General features: G+C 37.3%; 3 protein-coding genes, 1 long non-coding RNA gene and 1 pseudogene across 7 annotated transcripts in view; 4 read left to right on the top strand and 1 right to left on the bottom strand.

Annotated features, from left to right (window-relative positions):
• Positions 1-2,908, top strand: part of haus5 (HAUS augmin-like complex, subunit 5) — a 7,554-nt gene extending 4,646 nt beyond the window's left edge. For 2 of the 3 annotated variants that reach the window (XM_016495079.1, XM_016495077.1), the window contains exons 13-19: positions 120-282; positions 356-436; positions 706-851; positions 1,071-1,170; positions 1,431-1,569; positions 1,712-1,844; positions 2,122-2,908. In XM_016495079.1, the coding sequence (XP_016350565.1) occupies positions 120-282; positions 356-436; positions 706-851; positions 1,071-1,170; positions 1,431-1,569; positions 1,712-1,844; positions 2,122-2,224 (865 nt within the window). In that variant the 3' untranslated portion in view covers positions 2,225-2,908. The remainder of the gene's footprint in view (positions 1-119; positions 283-355; positions 437-705; positions 852-1,070; positions 1,171-1,430; positions 1,570-1,711; positions 1,845-2,121) is intronic. The other variant, XM_016495078.1, reaches the window with a different exon arrangement.
• A 922-nt stretch (positions 2,909-3,830) lies between these two features.
• On the bottom strand, positions 3,831-8,576 carry fzr1a (fizzy/cell division cycle 20 related 1a). Of its 2 annotated transcripts, XM_016495081.1 has the most exons (15): positions 8,389-8,576; positions 8,138-8,207; positions 7,592-7,708; positions 7,330-7,461; positions 7,152-7,215; positions 6,814-6,944; positions 6,641-6,720; positions 6,376-6,559; positions 6,207-6,272; positions 6,028-6,130; positions 5,267-5,451; positions 4,914-5,147; positions 4,672-4,776; positions 4,486-4,578; positions 3,831-4,392 (listed from the first exon to the last, which is right to left on the bottom strand). In XM_016495081.1, exons 3-15 carry the CDS (start codon positions 7,658-7,660, stop codon positions 4,351-4,353), a joined length of 1,488 nt encoding a protein of 495 aa, XP_016350567.1. In that variant the 5' UTR covers positions 7,661-7,708; positions 8,138-8,207; positions 8,389-8,576; the 3' UTR covers positions 3,831-4,350. The 2 variants fall into 2 exon arrangements, with proteins under 2 accessions (XP_016350567.1, XP_016350566.1); XM_016495080.1 differs by lacking the exon at positions 8,138-8,207 and having other exon boundaries at positions 3,832-4,392.
• A 1,374-nt stretch (positions 8,577-9,950) lies between these two features.
• Positions 9,951-12,472, top strand: LOC107695264 (putative nuclease HARBI1; annotated as a pseudogene).
• Positions 12,473-12,758: 286 nt separating this feature from the next.
• Positions 12,759-17,676, top strand: LOC107695215 (deoxyhypusine hydroxylase-like). Its single transcript, XM_016495031.1, has 5 exons — positions 12,759-12,825; positions 14,805-14,853; positions 15,564-15,917; positions 16,014-16,292; positions 17,045-17,676. The coding sequence occupies exons 3-5, from the start codon at positions 15,644-15,646 to the stop codon at positions 17,356-17,358; spliced, it is 867 nt and encodes a 288-aa protein (XP_016350517.1). The 5' UTR covers positions 12,759-12,825; positions 14,805-14,853; positions 15,564-15,643; the 3' UTR covers positions 17,359-17,676.
• A 1,431-nt stretch (positions 17,677-19,107) lies between these two features.
• On the top strand, positions 19,108-20,635 carry LOC107695261 (uncharacterized). The gene is made up of 2 exons (XR_001634978.1): positions 19,108-19,314; positions 20,440-20,635. It is a non-coding gene; the product is annotated as an uncharacterized LOC107695261 (long non-coding RNA).
• The last annotated feature ends 756 nt before the right edge of the window (positions 20,636-21,391 follow it).

The raw sequence follows: 21,391 nt of genomic DNA, 5'->3' as shown, positions 1-21,391 counted from the left end.
AATAGTAAATTATTAAAATAGTAGTTATTAAAAAAAAAATATTGGGGGGTATTTATTTAAAAAAAAGAAAAAGACATGTTTGTTGTAATAGAAATGAGTTTTGTTCTGTTTGTGAGCAGGTGTGTGTTTGAGTTGGAGATGGAGGGAGTGAAGCAAGCGGCAGTTAGAGACAGCATCAGAGAGCAGTGTGCTCAGCTACAGCTGCAGGCCAGAGAGGGACTGGATGCCATCAGAACCCTGCAGACACAGTGGCAAAGTGTCATGGACTTCAGACAGCTTGTGGTATGTAATTGTATTCCTAACAAAAGACTGAACATTCATAGTCTGGAGATGGTATGTGTGTTTTTCTGTTTAGGACAGAAGACAAGAGCAGATACGGCGCCTGATCAAGGGAAACTCCACTGTGAAGACTGAGTTAACTTGTGTCCATGCAGAGGTATCGTCTCGTGCAATAAATTCTTTAGTTTTCAGTGTCACATAATCCTTCAGCAATCATTCATATGATTTAGTTTTGAAGAAACATTTCTGATTATCAATGTTGAAAACAGCTGTGCTGCTTTATTTTTGTGTAAACTATGATATATTTTTCAGAATACTTTGATAAATAGAAAGTTTTTTTTTTTAATCTGACAAACTTTTGAACAGCATTTTGTGTGTATGTATGTATCTATATATACAACAATGCTTGTTTTTTTTTTTTTCCAGGTTGGACAGTTTGTTCAAGAGAAGCTTAATGCTCAGTTTTGCAATGTGATTAAAGCCAGCAGTGGACTGCGCAACTCTGTGTCACAAGGGGCCAAGCACTTTAGCTGTGTAGCACTGGCTGCACTGGATTGCAGGGTCATGAAGGGGTCAGCAAATCTACCGAAATCCATTTTTTTTCCCTCCAGTGCCTGTACATGATACCATGCCTCACTGGCATTTTCAGTTGCTTTGCAACATGGAGTCAGAGGCTAAAGTTGTTGAAATTTTTCTTAGTTACCATTTGCACATTAATATTGCATTATCAAAGAATCATTGGGGGAAAAAATTAATTGTTCTCTGCGAACTAGTCTTTTTTTTCTAATCAGCAGAGGGCAGAGACCACCAGCAGCTCAGCTTTCCATCCACTGGATACAGTCCCCAGCTTTCCACAAACTCTGTGAAAGTCTCTCATTTCCCATGTATATGGTGAGATGCACACTTAGTCTGTTAATAATCTACATTTATTCATCATCTTTCTGAGAGCCATTTCAATTATTAGCTCATCAAGCAGCAGTTAGTAAGTCCATTGTTTTACCACCTACAGTAAGTGTCACCTTTCTGATGATTGTTCATATCATATACAGTTTAAATATGTTTGTCAATGATGGACAGTTTCCATATCAAGCTTTTTCTTAACCCAAAATGCAGTAAAAACTGATGGTAGGAGTCTCGTCTGTCTTTGTCAGGCTCCAGAAGAGCTGTGGTCTCAGGCTACAACTCTACAGCTGGAGTTAAGAAATCTGCGCAGACTTCTTCAGCTGTTCTCAGAGTCATCAGCAGACCTGCAGAAGCTGACAGCACAGCTACCATCACCTGATCAGCAGAGTATGTCATTATGGCAATGTTTTTTTAACTTAAACCACCTGTTTTTGACCTGTTTTTTTTTTCCTGAATTAAAGTTTTTGTGAATGGTAAAAGAGCCTAGATTCCTTGCTATGAGAGAATGCTATTTTGATGTCTATTTCAGCTTTAGTGCAGCGTGTGAAGATGGTAGATGAAGAGATTCTGCAGACTTTGCTCCCACGGGCCCATGAGCTCACGCAGAGGTGCTCGAAAGGCCTTCTTTACACAGAACAAGTGAAGACTGCCATCACACACTGGTAAGACATGACATGCTCTCAAATGTTTCCAACATGGGCTCTTTGTGGAATCGTCAAATCACCTTTGTTTTTATAGTGCTTCATACAGTAGGGATTGTTTCAAAGCAGCTTCACAGTATTAAACAGGACAGTAACAGAATCAATTATGCTTTATTAAATTATTAACTTAAAAAATGAGATAAAGTTTGAATAGTTTGTAACTAACCGCTAAAGCATCAATACTGATCCCAAACTGTTCAAACTGATTTTAACGCACTGTTTGATTTTGTCTGTGCAGGTGGGAGCAGCCTGGTCAGTTTGCCCTGCCAGAGATGCAGAGAGAGGGACTGACTTTCCAACAGTGGCTTCAACGATGGAAACTGGCAACAAAGGAATCCTGAATTAGTTTTGCATTTGAGAGCAAAGTTTATGTTGGGCAACTTTCTGTGCATAATTTGTATTTCATTTTCTTTCAACTTACTCTTACTTTACACTCAAAATAACCTGAGTAGGTTTTCTTAGTTAACTTTTCTGCAACATATTCAGTTTGTGTTTGAGGATGCATCCTGTTCAAGAAATATTTGATGCACTTTTTCTGGATTTCTCAAATAATTTAATAGACACTGGAATAAAGGAGCAGTTGTATGTCTTTTGTTTTGTGGCATTTTAAATCTCCCTACCGAAGGTAGAAGTTAATAAGATGCAGAATACTTGTGCTGTTACCGGTGTTGTTTTTGTGTGTTTAACCTCAGTACCCTCTTGTAGGAGCTTATGTAATGTTTATGTAATTCTCTTATGAATGGTAACAGTGGTGGTACTTCTACTGGGTTAGACCAAACATTTATATGCAAACACAATTAAAGTAACTTTGTGATGACTGCCTATGGGCATCCAGCTCTTGATGTAATTTCAGGTCATTTCCTGGTTAAGATAGTGTATAATCGGAATGTTCAGTCCTGTGTGGCCCTAAAAGGCTGTGATCGATAACCTGTGTAAATGTACAGCTGTATAAGTGTTTTTGAACAGTGAAATGTCGGGCTGTTTTCAAAGCTAATAAGGAAACTAACAGACTATCGTTCAAAAATCTGCGGTCATGTTTTTGAAAGACATCTCACTCACTAAGGTTGCATTTATTTGATAAAAATACAGTAAAACCGTTATATTGTGAAATAACATTTATCAATGTATAAAACTGTTGCACTGCTTGATGTTTTCGTGGAAATCGTGATTTTTGTTCAGAATTCAAAAGATCCGTTTTTTTTTTTGTACCATTGTAAAAGCCTTACTGTCACTTTTGATCAATTTAATCCATTGTTGCTGAATGTCAATTTAATCTATCACTTAATTAATTGTTGCTGAACATAACCCCAGATAGTTATTTATGTGAGAGTAATGTGTTATAGTCATTTCCGTCTGACATAAAAATGCCATTGCTTTAATACTCCAATAATTGTTTTACGAATTGTTTAAAGACAGAAAAATCCTTAAAAAAAAAAAAAGGCAGCAAGGCAATTATCAGGACTTGCCATATAGATGTTTCTAATCCTCTGTGCATCTAACAACCTTCCAGTACAGATTTCCAAACGCTTTTGTCAGCCGAACCCCTTTTTATTAATAAAATTAATTATTTGCTTTTATGAATGTCAATTTAATCTATCACTTAATTAATTGTTGCTGAACATAACCCCAGATAGTTATTTATGTGAGAGTAATGTGTTATAGTCATTTCCGTCTGACATAAAAATGCCATTGCTTTAATACTCCAATAATTGTTTTACGAATTGTTTAAAGACAGAAAAATCCTTAAAAAAAAAAAAAGGCAGCAAGGCAATTATCAGGACTTGCCATATAGATGTTTCTAATCCTCTGTGCATCTAACAACCTTCCAGTACAGAGATTTCCAAACGTTTTTGTCAGCCGAACCCCCTTTTTTATTAATAAAATTAATTATTTGCTTTTAATCAACTCCCCTAGCCCAGTTTATGAAACTTTTCTAGTGTATGCAAAATCCATTCCATGTCTACTGATTCAAACCTTGTAAAGAACATTCATCAAATTGCAAAATTATTCTCTATAACAAATGACAACAAAGCATGTAATTTTTTTTCAGGGTGTTTTATAATACTCAGTATTAATTTTAAGCAACTGAAGTTAAAAACGGAATTTTCTTTCATATACATTTTTTCACTCTCACAATCAAAAGATCACTCATTAGAATGCTTACAAATGATTCCAGAGGCAGCTGTGTCACATTTTCTTTACACCCTGATTCAATGGCATTGTTTCTGGCTTAAGGCTTGGATAACATGTCATACATAGACATAGACACTTCTCTGTAACCAAAAACAATCACATAAAATCATGAACTGAACTGTACACATAAAAGTAAACATAACATTTGAACTTAAAATGAAATGTCGGGGGGGGGGAAGGAGTTGTGGATGAGACAGTAGATCTTTTGGTGTAGATTGCATGTGATTGATGACATAGATATGTTATAAAGACTCGATCCGCTTTAGCAGCCCAATTATCGTATTCTGGTGAACAGGTTTAAAACTGACACAGATTCCTGAAAGACAACAAAAACGAGAATTAAATTGAGGATATGAACTTGAGGAAAAGCCAGAGTTTCACAAAAATGTAAACAAAAAAAATTCTTAACCTTTGTTGATCGTGTTTTACTAAATACATTCCAAAAACGCAGAGTTTCATCACCTGCACCAGTCACTATTGCCTCTCCATCTGGAGACATTGCCTTCAAGATAAAGGGATAATATCAGTAAACAGCTTTTAAAAATACTTATTTACAATGTGTCACTTGTTAAAATAAAACCACAGAAGTACTAACCAGATAGAGCACCCTGTACGAGTGGCCGGTCAATTTGGCAACTTGAGTGAGCGAGGGGTATTTCCACACGAGGATCTGATTCTGAGAGTAACCGTGTGTGCTGACCTGGAGACAATGGAACAAGCAATAAGACTCACCATCATGCCTGTTTGTCTTATTCTACACTACAGCATTAATGCATGTTATAACCAACAATAAACTTCAACACTGAGCATTTGGTTAGCTGATTAGAATAAACATACCAGTTCATTGGTGTGTTTGGACCAGGCCAGGTTGCAGACTTGTGAGCCTGTGTCGATACACTGCAGTGGCTGTGCTGTAAGAGTGTTCCAGAAGCGGATGCAGCGATCTGCCGTTCCCCCTCCAGAGGCCAGCAGTCCATGCTGGTGAGGAGACCAGGCAATAGCCTTCACTGCGGCCAGGTGTTCTGTGTACTGCTGCATTGGTAACACGCTTGAGTGATTCCACACTAACAGCTGCAGGGATCAATCACAGGAATGCTTTTAGAGAGATGCATTTTGCTAAAAATCTTTTTTTGTGCTAATATATTTGAATATTTTGTACATTTAAATTATTTATATAACAGTCAGGTCACCTTGTTGTCATTTCCTCCGGAGGCCAGCAGCTGATGGTCAGTGCTCCACTTGAGTCCGCAGACCTCTTGTCTATGGCCCTGTAGCCTGCGCTCTGACTGCAGAGGGGGCGTCCTGATATCTCTCTGAAGTATCATCCGGTCCCGGCTGCCTGATGACAGCTGATCTGCATTCCAGGCCAATGCACCTGAGGGCAGATTTTTCATAACAGGTTTACATTACACATACATTTCACTAGAATGTGAAGCACATCAGAAAGTAAATGTCAAAAATGGACTGAAACACTAAATCAGTCCAACAAGAAGCTTAAGAGCAATAGTGAACATATGTCCTACAGTTCAAATGTTTGGGGACAATAAGATTTTTTTTAATTTTTTTTTTTAAGTTTAATATATTTTAAAATGTAATTTATTCCTGCAATGGCAAAGCTGAACTTTCAGCAGTCATTTCGCCAGACTTCAGTGCTACATGATCCTTCAGAAATCGTTCTAATATGTTAATTTGGTGGTCTTACAAATGTTAAACAGTTGTGCTGCTTATTATTTTTGTGGAAAATATGATACTTTTTTTTCATTGAAACAAAATGATGAAAAGAACAGAACTCATTTGAAATATTTTAATGTCAATTTTAGTCAATTTAATTAATACTATTACTTGCTGAATAAAATATTAATTACAAACTCTTACACCTTGACCAATGAATTTCAATGATTTTTCTATAATTTTCCAGTCATTCCATAAGGATTAAAAAAGAAATTCTTACCAACTCTTGCTGTGTGTCCCTCCAAGGCAAACAGCTTTTTGCCGGCAGTAGCATCCCAAATTTGTACAAAGCCTTTGTGTGTACCTACAGCGACAAGATTGCCCTATGAGAGAAGAACGGTCAATCCACAAAATCCAGAAAGCAACTTCTGATAGTCCAAGTCATAAAGGTTAACTCACTCTCTCCGACCAGCCCACGGATGTAACTGAATCACCCTCCACTGATAGGTCACATAGTCGTGTTACCTGCAGACAAAGCAAAGAAAAAAACACACAACTTAGTCCAAGAGTTCACTGGGTATTTACTGACTCTAAATATGCATAAACAGTCAATGTGTCTCATGCATACTTGACTGGTGCAGGCACTCCAAAGATAAACACAAGTCCCCAGTCCAACACTGAGCACATTTAAAGAGGACCAGTCCACTAAGTTGAGGTAGAAATCATCTTGTAGCTCCGGAGCATCTAGCACCTTAAAAGGAATCTTGGAAATTTTGCGTGTGGGTTTTCTTGGTGACCGCAGCAGCTTCTGACTATAAACAAAAACAATGCATGCAATTAAAACAATGCATTTTACTAATCAATCACATTGTTCAGGAGAAGACTCAGCTTACCTTTTGCTGCTAACAGGGGAGAGGGAGTACGGGGAAACACTGTTATCATCGGGTGTGGATCTTTTGGCACTGAGTGAATACTGTACACACAAACACAAAGTAGGCGCTGAAAACACAGATCCAAACACTCATGTGGCATCAAGTGAACAGATCAGCGGATAAGACAGACTTACACTAAAGAGGCTCCTCCTCTCGGGTGTGGAGGGCTGTAGTCTTCTATCTTCTGTTTGAGGATCCAGGACCTTCTCAATCCCAGCACCAAGCAACTCATTCTTCAGCAGGGCAGAATACGCCAAGCCGTCCGCTGTCAGACAAACGACAGAATTTACACGAGTTGCACAACACAAGAGGGTTGAGTATCATATTTGAGAATGTGATCCTTCAAGAATGAGGTTCATTTAAAGTATAGTCTGTCTCTCTCTATAAAGAAGATACCATAACACCAATGCCTGATCAGCTTTATTAATGCAGACTACGCAGGTAAAATCAATGCAATCCTCTTCTCGCTCACCTTTGCCAGTATCTGATGTTGCGTCTTTGGTTTTTTTATTCTGGCTTGGTGACTTTTCATTTTCCTGTAAACAGAGTAAATAAATATGCACTTGACACTTCACATTCCTTTGATTCAAATCAAATGGAAGCTAATTGGAAGCTCCATTACTAGTATTTTTAAAAAATATTTCACCCACATTTATTCTGTGGAAGTTGATGCTCCAGTTAGCTCCAGCTCGAGACGGTATGAATCTGTCACCATGCTTGCTTGGTGATGACAGCGGTGACTCAGGGGTGGGGGTCAGGTGACAGATCACATCTCTTACTTTCTGTATACAAAAAAAGAAGGAATCAGATCAGATCAAATGAATAGTCGGAAATGGATCGTTTTAAAAACATTCAAACTGCACAGAAAAAAATCAAATTTCAAGTCTGCAATATCCAAGACGACAGACTTACCATGGGACTGGTGTTGTCATTCTGGACGTTGATCTGCCGCAGTAACCTGCGCTCGTAGTCCTGATCCATGGATGTGATTCAGAAATCTGCGAATGTGGAGATCCAGGGGCAAGGTGCCTAAAGTGCATTCATGGAAACAACATAAAAACATGTTTAGAAACTATATGGGAGGAACATTATTTTATGAGAAGGTCACAACGATGCAACTATTGTTAAAGGTCTACACTTTTAGGTTGTCTGGTTAGCGAGGCAGAAGGCTGCAAGACTCGTCAGCAGATGCCATCTGTTCAATACCCCATAAACAGGTGTTAGAGAACAGCTGCTCAATCGTCAACTTCCAAACAATAGGAACATAGAGACAAGAATATGCTGGACTGCGATTTCCAGTTCATGACATTTTTATAAAAGACCCAAAGTCTTAAATGCAATCGTTTCGTGGCCTAAGCAAACAATGACATTTTTATTACGGATTAAAGAAGTTAAATGCTTCTTTACTAACAGGAAACGTACAGACAAAATATCAATATAATGTCAGAAAGCAATTACCCCACAGCTGCTCTCAGTCCTGAATGAAGAGATACTAGATTCCTTTGTCAACATGGCTAACTATCAACGTCTGTGTTCATTTATGGAAAAATATTTCAGCGTTATATATCAGCTGACCCAAGGCTATCTAAATGTATACATTAATAAAACAACAGAAGATGTAGTATTGTCATGCACTGATTATTGGTGTTCACAATGGATTACTGAGCAGCAAGTTAGGCTAATCTGACCCCACAAGTCATCGGACCTACCTTGACTACGATATTCGGTGAATTTATAATCTGATCAGCAGAACCTTATCCAAAACAAACGCATCGAGTGTCAACCTTGAAAAAATGAGAATATATATTTCATAATGGATATAAAACACGCCGCGCCGATGCTGTTAGCAAATCGAGGCTGTTGTTATCGATGGCACCGCAAGGGATCATGGGACTGAGTTAAACACTGACGTCACGACATTTGAAACAAAACAAAACAAAAACGTTGCTATGTTTTTAAAAGTGAAAAGATCAACTTCAATTTATTTATTTATTTTTTTTGTACGGGAAAAAATTAATATTGAGCATTTTGTTAAAAAGTGCATACTATATATTATGGAAAGTTTGTGAATTGTATTTATACATTTAATTTTACTCAATTAAAAGTTTAAAAAGTACCATAAATAAATAAATACTTGCATAAAAGTATACATATTTAATTATACTGAAGTGTTCTAAAGTAAAACATTTTTCTTAGCTTTTTTTAATTGAACGTTAAAAACAAAAAACAGTAGTAATTTTCTCATTTTAGTATTTTGATGCAATATCACATTAGGATAAAGAAAAACATTAATTTTATTTTTAAATCATTTGCAAAAGTTTAAGTCGTGATTACTGACATGTATTTTGTACTTTTATGTCTCTAAAAATGTAATAATGTAAAATCTATTTTTTCCCATATAAATGTAATTGAGTAATAGTACACGTATTCAGTTTTGGTTTTAACAGAACTCAAGTAAAACACAAATTATAAGTATAGTAGTGAAGTACTATTACTCAAATACTTCTTGTTTATTGTATAATGCAACCTTATTTTCTTTATACAAAAAGAGGAAAGAGATAAGAGAAGAGATGCTAGGTAAATCAAACGGTAAATTCATAAAATTATATTATATTTCTGTTTCCTTTTCCATTGTTCTAAAAACAAACTTTTATTTTGATAAGAACGCAGAAAGAAGTATACAATTTTGGAAGATGTAGGAAAGATGAGGTGATTTTAAATAGTTTACAATTTGGGCACACAGGACTAAATGTATCACTATACAAAATAGCTAAACATATTACAGGTAAATGTGCTATTTGTGGGGTAATAGAAACTGTTGAACATATAATATTAAAATGTCTGAAATATAATATAGAGAGAATTAAAATGATAAAGAACTTAAATGGTAATAATAAAGAAAAAAAGAAGATAAATTGGATATTAGGAAAAGGATTAAGAGAAGGTAGTAATCAAAGAATAGTGATGGAATATATAGTAGAAACAGGATTAAATAAACAAATTTGGTAGTTAAATAAATAAATAAAGCAAAGGAATAGGGGAACAAACAAGCTGGGTTTTTTTGGCATGGGAGCTGAACACGCAGCAGCCAGAAATACAGCTTGGGTGAGCCCGAAATAAAATGAACAATTAAAAAAAAAAAATTATAATAAATATGAATAGAGGCGGGACCATCATCCATGTCTGATTAGAAACAGTTGGTGGCGGTATGTGCCTATGGTGCGGAATACGCCAAAAAATTCCAAAGAAGAAGAAGAAGATAAGCACACAGGAGACCGGAAGTGGCGCTTTATGCCCGTCATGGGGTTGTGTTTGTTGTGCTGCTGTCCTAAATCACAAAAAGAATACATTCCACTGTGTAGAGTGTTTATTACTACACGTCGCACAAAATGCCACGTTCATACTTGAAAACAGGCGAGGCGAGAGATGCTGCGGAGATGAAATATTTACTTGCATCCAAAATTAGGCGGCGAAAAGAAGAAATTCATAACCACATACTAGACAGGCGAGCTGAAATTCACAAACGAATCATATATCGAAGGCATCTTTTCCTGAATTACCGGAGCACGAGTACGGTAAACAGTAGTTTCTGTATATGTTTGCTACGCATTTTTAAGACACCTGTAGACGTCCTTGAAATCACAATCATGCTCTGCACAGTAACGAGAAGAGTGTGTGCATATTAGTCAAGTTACTTGTATTTATATAGCGCTTTATACAATACAGATGCTTTCAAAGCAGCTTCGCAGTAATGAACAGGAAAATAACAGAATCAGCGATGCAGACTAGTGTCCGTGCAGTGCAGTCAATACATAAGTAAAGAGAATAAATTCCTCATTGAATTTATGCCAGCCTTATTGGCTAAATAATTGCTCATTCATGCAGTAAGATTTAAAGAGAATAAATTCCTCATTGAATTTATGCCAGCCTTATTGGCTAAATAATTGCTCATTCATGCAGATCAAAGATCTTTTTCTGTCAATGTTTTAGTTGCCATCACCAAATGAAGAAGATCTGCAAAATCTTGTCCCAATTCCTGCAGACCCAGGTTGGTGGGAGAGTTGTGATGACTGAGTTTGGACCAGAAGACTGGCTTGACAAGTTCCACATCACAAGAGACATCTTCCTCCTTCTGCATGCTAAACTCAAGCCCCAGCTCGAGCAAGTGTATATAGAACAAAGCGGACAGACCATTACACTGGAGAGATGTATTGCCATGGCCTTAATGCGTTTGTCCACCAGCACAGAATACTGCTTCTTAAGCGAACTCTTCGGTGTGCCCATCCCAGCTGTGTGTCAGTGTGTACGAGAGGTGTGTGAAGCCATCATTTTGTTACTAAAACCCCTTTACATGCAGTTACCTGCAGATCATGAACTTGAAGAACAGGTAGAGCAGTTTCATACTCTGTGGGGTTTTCCTCACTGCATTGGTGTCATCGACTCCCTTCACATCCCTGTTAAATCACCCTCCACGGACACCCAGGATTGCTGGAACCCGAGAGGATGGCACTCTGTGGTGCTTCAGGGTGTGGTAAATGCAAAAGGTAGTTTCTGGGACGTTTGTTCTGGTTTTACAGGCAGCACAGATGACACGACCATCTTGCAGAGCTCAGAGCTGTGGACTATGGCAGAAGAGGGAGGCTTCTGCTCTCAGCCACCCAAAGAACTCCTGGGTCAACCGTTGGGATTTCTGCTGCTGGGGGATGCGGGATGCTTCAGACCTGGCTACTGAAATGCTATCCTTCATCGCCAAATCTAACACCGCAACAGCAAACCTTCAATGTCCAGCTGAACCGCGGCATTAAAGTAATTGAAAATGCCTTCCAGTGCCTTAAAGCACGATGGCAGTGTCTGCACAACAGAAATGACAGCAACATAGACTTGGTATCCAAGATGGCTGTAGCTTGCTGTATCTTGCACAATTTCTGTAACGTGCATAACAGTCCGTTTAAAGAGGAGTGGGTTAAAGCACTCAGTCAGAATGAATGTCCACAGCCCACAGATGTGTCTACGGTCTACATAGATGATCCGAACGCAGAGGCAGTTCGTTCCCTGCTCTGTAGCTACTTTGAGCAAAAACAGCAGCGCAAAACACTAGATCAGTCTCCAACAAGCAGCCCGGTTTTGTCTGTACCTGAGCCACCTCAAGTGGACAATGCTGGAACAGCATAGCTTGTGTATAGACTGATCATTTTATTAGCCTGTTTATAGTCAGTTTGTAGCTGCCATTTAATATGTTACAAAAGTAAGCATGGCTAAGCAGGCAGAAAGTGTTTAAATTGATTGTATTTAAATCCCAGTCTTATATTTTATGACTCTAAGATTATCTGTTTTATTAACTTTTATAAATGAGTGACTTTTAATATGACTTTTAAATCACTTGATAAGTTTTGTTTGGCGTCTAATCTATCAATATTGTAAACAGTGGATCTATATAACGTTCAAAGTGATTTTTTTGTTTTGGTTGAAATAAACAAAAATACTTATGGCAATTCAATGCTTGTTTGAAATTTTGGAGAATTAGGTAAACCCAAAAGGCATCATTTATTCATGTCACATTGATATAAACCTATGTGACTTAATTTTTTCATCCTTGGAACACAAAAGATATTAAATGTCCTGTATTATTAAATGTGATGCACTGTGTGTATCAATCCACATTGACTTTCCTAGAATTTGAAAGTGCTGTATCCAAATTTTCAAAATTTCTCATCGCATGTAAAAGAATACAGCCTTACCAGGTTGAAACAATGTAAATCAGTGGCTCTCAATCAGGAGGCCATGACCAATTAGGAGGCAATATTGTCATTATAACTAATTAATTACCTATTATTATTAATTATTAATTAATCTAAATTAATAAAAAAAAATCATAGTTCTTTTTCCTTCAATAACTATTGGTTATTCTGAGTTACAAATAGTTCTTTAAACCTGTGATTAATTTACAGCTTCAATGCTTCCTGTCTCTGTTAAAAATTGGGGGCATTACAGTTAAAAAGATTGATAACCATGCAGCTTGTTTACAAATTTTAGAGTGGTTCCCCTCCAATCCAGTAGGTGGCGATGGACTAATGCGAGTAATTTGAACTCTCACCACTGGATTACACAAGTGAAACAGTTCCTTTTTGAGTGGACGGCATGGGGAGGTTGATGGAGAAAAACAAGGAAAGAAGAGGTTGTTTATAATAGAATATTAGAGAACAAAGGGAATAGATGAGTTTTAAGTTGAGACTGGCTCCACTTCCGAAGATGCACAACTTCAAGGCGACTTTGTTAAACGTGTACGCCTGTGCACCAGGAAAAATGCATTTGTTCCCTGGTTTATGAATGTCCTAAAGGCATGCAGCATGATTTATTTTCTCTTGATTTATCATAAACTTTACATAAGTTGTTTTCTCGTGATCTATACATAATAAAATAGCTGGTAACGTCAGACAGTAAAAATAAAATAATAACACTTGGCTCCTTCTTAGGGTTTTTTCTGATTGGATAGTTAAAAACGCCTATCCCGGTGTGAAAACGCCCAGTGAACTTTTATTTTGACAACTAACTCCGGAAGTTGGTTTTCTCCGGAAGTCCTCGCTGAGTGCAAAGAGTTGAACCTGGCATCTGCAGTTGGCAAGAGTTATATGGTCAAAACTTCTAAATTTAAAAATCGCGGAAATTTAACCGATGATCTTGGAAGAAAAGCATGTTTATCAACTGGAGGTCGGAAAAGGGGAAAAATGATAAGAATGGGAAAGTCAAATGAAAAGAAGAAAGCGGTGGCGGGTAAGCACAGCTGTGTTGTGAATGGACCAGAGTGGGGAGATTCTGATATAGTGGATAGTATGGAAACAAGTCAAGGAAGCGGAAGAATGAGGTAGAAAAGAGAAAATACCTTTGAAGGGATTAGAGCAAAGAAAACCAGGCGTAGTCGAAGTTTTGAAAGAGGAGTAGAAGAGAGTGACCATGAAAGTTTGAAATTTAAAATGATACTGAGATTCGGCGAGGAGAAGGGAATATCATCAATGAGTCCAGTGAAATTGACAACTATTTTGCGAAACCAGATTGGCGACATACATATGGCAAAGGTTTTAAGAGATGGACATCTACTGATTGTTTGTAGAACTGAAGAGCAGAGGGAGAGGGCTGGCAGAATTAAGGAAATAAGACAATTTAAAGTAATAAATACAAGTCGTGTGGAAAGGGAAAATAAGTGGAGTAAAGGAGTGATTTGGGGAGTTCCGGTAGGAGTCTCAATGGAGGAAATTAAATCAAGCCTAAAAGGAGGAATTCTGAAAGGTGCTCGGTGGATACAAATAACTCGAGAGGGAGTGAGGAAAGACAGTGAGTATGTTGTACTTGATTTTGAAGAGGAATTGCTACCCAAAAAAGTGACGTTAGGATTTTTGAGCTATAACGTTAGAGAATATATTCCAAAGCCAATGAGGTGCTACAACTGCCAAAGACTTGGACATACAGCCAAGGTATGTAAAGGCAGAAGGAGATGTGCCAGGTGTGGAGAAGATCATGAATCTGGGCAATGTATGTACACACAGGGAATATGTCAGTATTGGATTTAACTTTGGTGTCAAATAATTTAGCAGGGATATGTGAGTGGGATGTAATTTATGAAACATCAGTGGGGAGTGATCATTATCCAGTTTTTTTGTAGAATATTAATACAGGAAAATAAACAACGAGAGAAAAGAATAGGGAAGTGGATATTTAACCGTGCTAATTGGGAAAAGTTTAGTTTTATTTGTGAGAGTGAATTAGACAAAATAGATTTAAGTGAAGATATTGAGGAGATTGATAAAAAATTTAAAACAGTATTGCATGAAGCTGCTAATGAGTCAGTTCCTAAAAGTAATGGGCAAATGAAGAGGAAGGTGGTTCCTTGGTGGACAGATGAATGCAGTGCAGTTGTTAAAGAAATAAATAAAGCTTTAAGAATATTAAGAAGAACTCATAATTTTCAAAACTGAATTAAATATAAGCTCTGAGGTAGTTCTTCAGTTCTTGCATAATACAGGACTGTATATAAGAATTTAGTTCAAACTTTGACCTGTGGATGGCAGTAATACGCCCAGTAGCGTCTACACTGCCGGAAAGATATAAGAAGAAGAAGAAGAAGAAGAAGGTTGATGGAGAGCCCCTTGTTATGAGCGAAAAACACATCTCCGCTTGTAGTAAGTTCAGAATACAAAGAATTCAGCGATTGTAACGAATCAGATTGTGAACTCGGTTCGCTGTAATATCTTTAAACCCGTCATTCTGCCGGCTGCATAACACGCTTGCACACAGCTGGCAGAGTGACGCCTGGGTAATGTACTGCGGCCACAGATGGCAATGTTCAGGCCTTTTCCTGCATAGTGTAACCCTGTAACTTTTCATTGAACCGGTTCTCAAAACCAGTCAACGATTCGTTCATGAACCGTCTCTTTTTGGGCAATTTGGCATTGAATTTTAATCTTGTTTATTGTAAAAGCATATTGTTCTCTACATTCCAAAATGTCATTCTTGAAAATAAAAAGCACATCGAATACGAATACATTCCAGTTGTCTGTTAATATAGGCTTCTAAATTCTTTAAAAAATCTTGAGTAAGTCAGGATCTCATCATGACGTAACAGAATGCCTCTGAATTGGTTTTGAAAGAACAGATTCAGACTACAGAAACGAGTCAGACTACAAATAGATAAATGGGATATGTCCCTGTTTAAATAGTAGACAGACAAACAGTAAGTCCTAAAGATTAGTTTTGTTTACAAGCTCAAGAATGCTGTCTAAGTAGGTAGTTCACAAGGTTTTTAATCATCATATGAGTCCTGACATTTCATTACTACTACAGAGTCAATTATCACTAAGCAGGGTTGAACTTTTGTTGTTTTTAAATGCAGGTTCTGTATATATGCTGCTCTCTGGAGTACTCCGTTTAACCTGTGCATAAGGACATCGTCCTGATACTGAAAGCTTCCTCATGGCAAATGATGCAGATATAGCAGCGGTGGGGAGGATTCTCATCAACCCAAAGCAGGACCTGACAACGCGCTTTAGAGCACTTTTTACTCTCCGCAACCTTGGTGGACCAGAGGCCATTAAATGGATCAGTGAAGCTTTTGTGGATGAATCTGCACTTCTGAAGCATGAGCTGGCATACTGCCTCGGCCAAATGCAAGACGAGCGGGCCATTCCTATCCTAGAGACAGTCCTGAAAGACACTAATCAAGAACCAATGGTCAGACATGAAGCAGGTGAAACTTACAGAGTCATATTCTTCCTTCTTTCTTTCCTTTTTTTTTTTTTTAAATATGTCATATTCAGTGTTTTTATTATAATTTAAATTCTAGGAGAAGCATGTAATTCTCTTTTCATAAAGGTGGCAGAAACATGTCAGCTGGCAGTCCGGAGGCTGGAGTGGCTCATGAATGGTGGGAAAAAGACAGCAGAGGGGACAGATGAGAACCCCTACTGCTCTGTAGACCCCGCGCCCCCTGCTGCTAGAAAAAGTGTCCCAGAACTGAGGGTGCAGCTCTTAGATGAAAGCCTGTCGCTGTTTGACCGCTATAGAGCTATGTTTGCACTGAGGAATCTTGGGACTGAAGAGGCTGTTCTGGCTCTTGGAGATGGTGAGAAAGATGCAGTGCTAGGTCACATCAAAAATTTTGAACTTTGTAAATAACAGTGTTTACAAGTTTGGGCTTGGTAAGATTTTTGCTCACCAAGGCTGCATTTACTTGATCAAAAGTCAAATAAAAACAGTAATATTGTGAAATATTATTACGTCCCAGAACTGAGGGTGCAGCTCTTAGATGAAAGCCTGTCGCTGTTTGACCGCTATAGAGCTATGTTTGCACTGAGGAATCTTGGGACTGAAGAGGCTGTTCTGGCTCTTGGAGATGGTGAGAAAGATGCAGTGCTAGGTCACATCAAAAATGTTGAACTTTGTAAATAACAGTGTTTACAAGTTTGGGCTTGGTAAGATTTTTGCTCACCAAGGCTGCATTTACTTAATCAAAAGTCAAATAAAAACAGTAATATTGTGAAATATTATTACAATTTAAAATAGCTGTGTTCTATTTCAATATATTTTAAAATGTAATTTACTCCTGTGATGGCAAAGCTAAATTTTCATGAATTTACTCCAGTCTTCAGTGTCACATGATCCTTCAGAAATCATTCTAATATGCTGATTTGGTGCTCAAGAAACATTTCCTATTAGTATCAATGTTGAAAACAGTTGTTGCCTAATATTTTTGTGGTGACATTTCTTCAGGATTTTTTGAAATGGAAATCTTTTGTAACCTTACAAATTTACAGTCATGCTTTAATCAATTTAATGCATCCTTGCTGAATAAAAGTATTATTTTCTTTCTTTTAGGTCTTCAGTGCAGCAGTGCTTTGTTCCGCCATGAGATCGGCTACGTCTTGGGTCAGATCAAACACGAGGCCAGCATCCCTCAGCTGCAGGCAGCTTTGGAGAAAACAGATGAGAACGCCATGGTCAGGCATGAGTGTGCAGAGGCGCTGGGCTCCATCGGGAAGGAGACGTGCTTACAGATCCTAGAGCGCTACAGGAAGGACCAGGAGCGGGTGGTGAAGGAGAGCTGTGAGGTGGCACTGGACATGCTGGAGTATGAGAACAGCTTGCAGTTCCAATATGCAGACGGACTGCTCAGACTGCGAAGCGCTTAGTGAAACACATTTCCTAAAACATGTTAATGTTACACAGCTGATCCATATTTCAAACTCAAGTTAAAGCATTTTGAATGCTTGAATATTTAATAAAAAACATTCTTGCAGATCTCTCTTGAAAAAACAGGAAGACGTTTACATAATAAAAGCATTTATTTGACCACATATACTTGTCTTATTCTGCCTGTAAACTCTTAACATTTTGCGTCATGAATATTTGAGATGTCACTAATCAAGTTTCTAATCATCAGTAAAGTCTGTGTGACTCATGTTAAATCCTCCATGCATGAGCAGAGGTGATTAGCAGAGCTAAGAGCGCTAGTGACGCTAGTAGACGGCAGTCAGGGAAAAACTTGCAAACATGCTACACCCCTTCATGATTGGTATTGTCACAATTAATACCTCCATCACCATTGCATACTGGATCTTCATTCTGACAGAAGCCTTTCACAAGAAGACGGACGATGAAGCCAAAAAAGACAACCATGCTTAGCCAACCCTGCATATAGTTACATGTGGGGAAGGTTAGAGTAGGATCTTCTTTTATGCCTTACATTTTTATTTAATAATATAGAAAACTTGTGGGTGGGGTGGGGTGGGGGGAGATCTTGCCATTTGAATAATCTGACCTGAGCAAATATTCCATGACTCCAACTCTCCAGGATCTGGATTACTTTCAGGTAACATAACATTTTTATTTATTCTTTTTTATTCTGCAAAAAGGAGGGGATGGGGGGGAGGGGGATAAATATAAAACAGTTTCATATTTTTGTTACCATTTTAATTTTTATTGTTTCCTAAATTATTTATTGTTTCATAATTGTTTTTTTTTTTATTTTGGAAAAGACATTAAATCACCTCTTAACAGTTTTGAAAAACGGGTTATTGCTTCATGCTACACTTCAAAAGTTGAAGCCAGTAAGTCTCTTATGCTCATCAAGGCTGCATTTATTTATTAAAAATATTATGAAATATTATTAAATTAAAAAAAAAAAAAACTTTTCTGTGTTAAAATATTTTAAAATGCAATTTATTCCTTTGATGACAGCTGAATTTTCAGCAGCAATTACTCCAGTCTTTAGTGATCTTTCAGAAATCATTCTAATATCCTGATTTGACGCTTAAGTAACATTTCTTATTATTATCAATATTACCTTATTTTCAGGATTCTAGTTCAAAAGAAAAATATTTGTAACAATAAAATTAGTTTTTCACTGAAAATTTTCAGTCACTTTTGATCAATTTAATGCATCCCTGTATTGACAACAAAAAAAAATAAAACACTGACCCCAAACTTTTGAATGGTAGTAAATGTTAGTGAAGATTTTACTTCAGATACATTTTTTTTTTAGATTATTTTAACTTTAGATTAAGTATTCCATTAAGAACATATATTTTTCTCAAAATTATTGTAAATAAACCACAGATTCCATTGTGATTGCTATTAAAAGGTCAACTGTAAAGGTCAACACGTGTTAATTGAACTATGTATTTTCCTAGGCATGTTCAATAGCTTGTGTGTAATCTAAATTTTATGGTATTTGTATATACAGTAATAAACCTACCCTGACTTGGTGGAATAAAACGTCTCGACAACTAGCCCCTTATAATTTTCACAATCTATGTAACATGCATGGAGAAAGGATTAAAGATGCGCAGGAGATGAATAATATATCAGATTTGACTCATAGAGGATCAGATCTGTCTGAATCACTGACTCAACCACACAAAAGCTCTTCCTCTGTCAGTCATTCAGTCAGTTAGACTCAGAGAGTTTGTGCAGAATCAGCCTCTGGAAGGACAACACCACAGCTGAAATTAGACATGCATCCCCTATTGATCGGCATAGTGACAGCCAACACAAGTTTGACTATTGTCTACTGGAACTTTCTTCTGTCTCAGGCTTTCTGCAAGAAGATCAAAGATGCTCCACCACCTGAGGAAATTCCCATCTGAGTAAGTATTAATGTTATGCGAGTCATTGGACTATTACTCTTACAAGATATAACTAGCTGAATCCTGCAAACAGTTTCAGCACCAAGTCTCATTACTGTACTATTTATATTTTAGATTTTATTTTATTAGTTACTTTGACAGTAAGGAATTTCATGACTTATTTCTATTCCATATAATTGTTCTTTTAAACCTTCTATTCATCAAAGAATCCTGATTGTTTTGTTTTTTTAATCAGCACAACCATTTTGGACACGGATAATGCGAAATGTTTCTTGAGCACCAAATCAGCATTTTTTAATGATTTCTAAAGGATCATGTGACACTGAAGACTGGAGTAATGGCTTCATTAAAACTACATTTTAAAATATATTAATAGTAAATTGTAATAATATTTCACAATATAACTGTTTTTACTGTATTCCTGATCAAATAAATGCAGCCTTGGCGAGCAGAAGAGACATTAAAATCTACTGACCCCAAAGTTCTGAATGTTTAGTTGTTGAGTTGAGTCACAACTGACAACAATTAAGGCTAAAACCTTTCACTGACAGAAAGATGATTATACAGTCTTATATGTCTGTAAAATTCTCTTTCTGATCTATCTGATAGTTGACTTGCAGAGCATTTTTGTGTATCATTCGTTCAAACTAGTCTTCAGTTGAGCATATTTATTTATTTTGTTTTTTTGCTCCACCCCCTGCTTTAGCTCAGATGTTGTTTTATCAGTCCATTCTCATACACTGGAAATAAAACCAACTGGAATAATTATGGCACAGTATATACATTTTCTGTTTTAGTATAACCTATACTTGGTGTATAATGTCATTTTAAACCCTTTAAAAACACACCCACTCCCTCTAGAAAGTGAACAGGAGCATCTCAGACAGGATTAGGTGGATTACAGCTAACCCTTGATTAATAGCTTTCACCTTCATGAAAGACAGCTGCCATTACCAGCAATTGAATAGCAGAGTCAGCGAGACAAAGGATTAAGCCTGGGATTAAGAGAATCATATCAGGCTACTTCAGAGCACATTCACTGGCCTTTAGCACAGAATAATGAACTCTGGTCATATTAATTTATATATCTACATTTGAAAACATTAAATTTCCTTTTACACACAGGTTGAGGCTTTGGTCGTGACCCTGGTGATGAAGAGAAAGAAGAAGAACCACCAAAGTCCATCTTTGGGAAAGTAGGGATGAGGGAGAGAAAATAAGAACAAAGGAGGAACAGACTGCCATTTGACCCAGAAGTGGACGGATAGAAATTGTGCCAGGATTTAAATCTTCTGTATTTCACAAATCATGAGGTTAAAAAGGTGTCACTGAATAGGTTTATGAACAACCCTCTCTCTCTTTCATCCATTAGGCCATGTCCACAAGCCCCAAATCTCTCGTTCAATCACTAAAATCCCCCCAAAAAATCTATCTTTCTTTGTCAGTGCTGCTCATTTCCACCTGCTCTAAGTTACCAAAAAATACAAAGCTTATGTGTTTGAATTGAAGTCTGTAGGCGGGAGATGTTTTTTATTTGTATTTTCGTGTTTGTTTCACTATATTTAGCAAATAGCTACACAGGTTTTGTGAAAATCTATCTGTCTTACTCTTCTACATGTGTCTCATTCCCTCATTAATAAATGAATACAACATAGAGCGCTGGGTTGTTTACATGGCAATTGTTATCTTGTACTTTCTGATCCGGATTAGCATGATTAGCATGCGCTGGCTCCGGCAAGATGTTTAGCACAGATAGAGGGTGCTGTGTGCTCAACATAGAGGACATACTTCTGTTCTCCAAAGTCAATGAAAGCACAAACCTTATTTAAGTTACATGCAATTTGTTCATCCTGTACTGTGATCCACGTGGCCATGTGTTTGGGCTTGCGGATATGTCCAGTTGTTACATTAAGAAGTTGCTGCTACATGATCTAACTTTGGTTGGTGTATCGTAATGAAGTCAGGACATTCAGGGATTTAAGATTAAGTCTGTTTTGATTTCACAGAAAACTATGTTTTAGAAATTTAGGCCTGAACTGAATCTGAACTGAATATCATGACAAAGTTACAAATGACT

This window comes from Sinocyclocheilus anshuiensis, unplaced genomic scaffold (assembly GCF_001515605.1).
Source record: "Sinocyclocheilus anshuiensis isolate Anshui unplaced genomic scaffold, SAMN03320099.WGS_v1.1 scaffold122, whole genome shotgun sequence".
In the NCBI taxonomy this organism is placed as follows: domain Eukaryota; kingdom Metazoa; phylum Chordata; class Actinopteri; order Cypriniformes; family Cyprinidae; genus Sinocyclocheilus; species Sinocyclocheilus anshuiensis.
The sequence above is the reverse complement of the archived record's forward strand: the minus strand, read 5'-3'. Positions and strand labels throughout refer to the sequence as shown.

Coding starts and splice junctions, on each gene's coding strand:
- fzr1a (XM_016495081.1), bottom strand. CDS start 7,660: ATGGATCAGGACTACGAGCGCAGGTTACTGCGGCAGATCAACGTCCAG. Junction 7,216..7,329: donor TCAACTTCCACAGAATAAAT/GTGGGTGAAATA, acceptor CTCTGTTTACAG/GAAAATGAAAAGTCACCAAG. Junction 5,452..6,027: donor GGGACACACAGCAAGAGTTG/GTAAGAATTTCT, acceptor ATCTGCCCTCAG/GTGCATTGGCCTGGAATGCA.
- LOC107695215 (XM_016495031.1), top strand. CDS start 15,644: ATGGCAAATGATGCAGATATAGCAGCGGTGGGGAGGATTCTCATCAAC. Junction 15,918..16,013: donor AATGGTCAGACATGAAGCAG/GTGAAACTTACA, acceptor TTTAAATTCTAG/GAGAAGCATGTAATTCTCTT. Junction 16,293..17,044: donor TGTTCTGGCTCTTGGAGATG/GTGAGAAAGATG, acceptor TCTTTCTTTTAG/GTCTTCAGTGCAGCAGTGCT.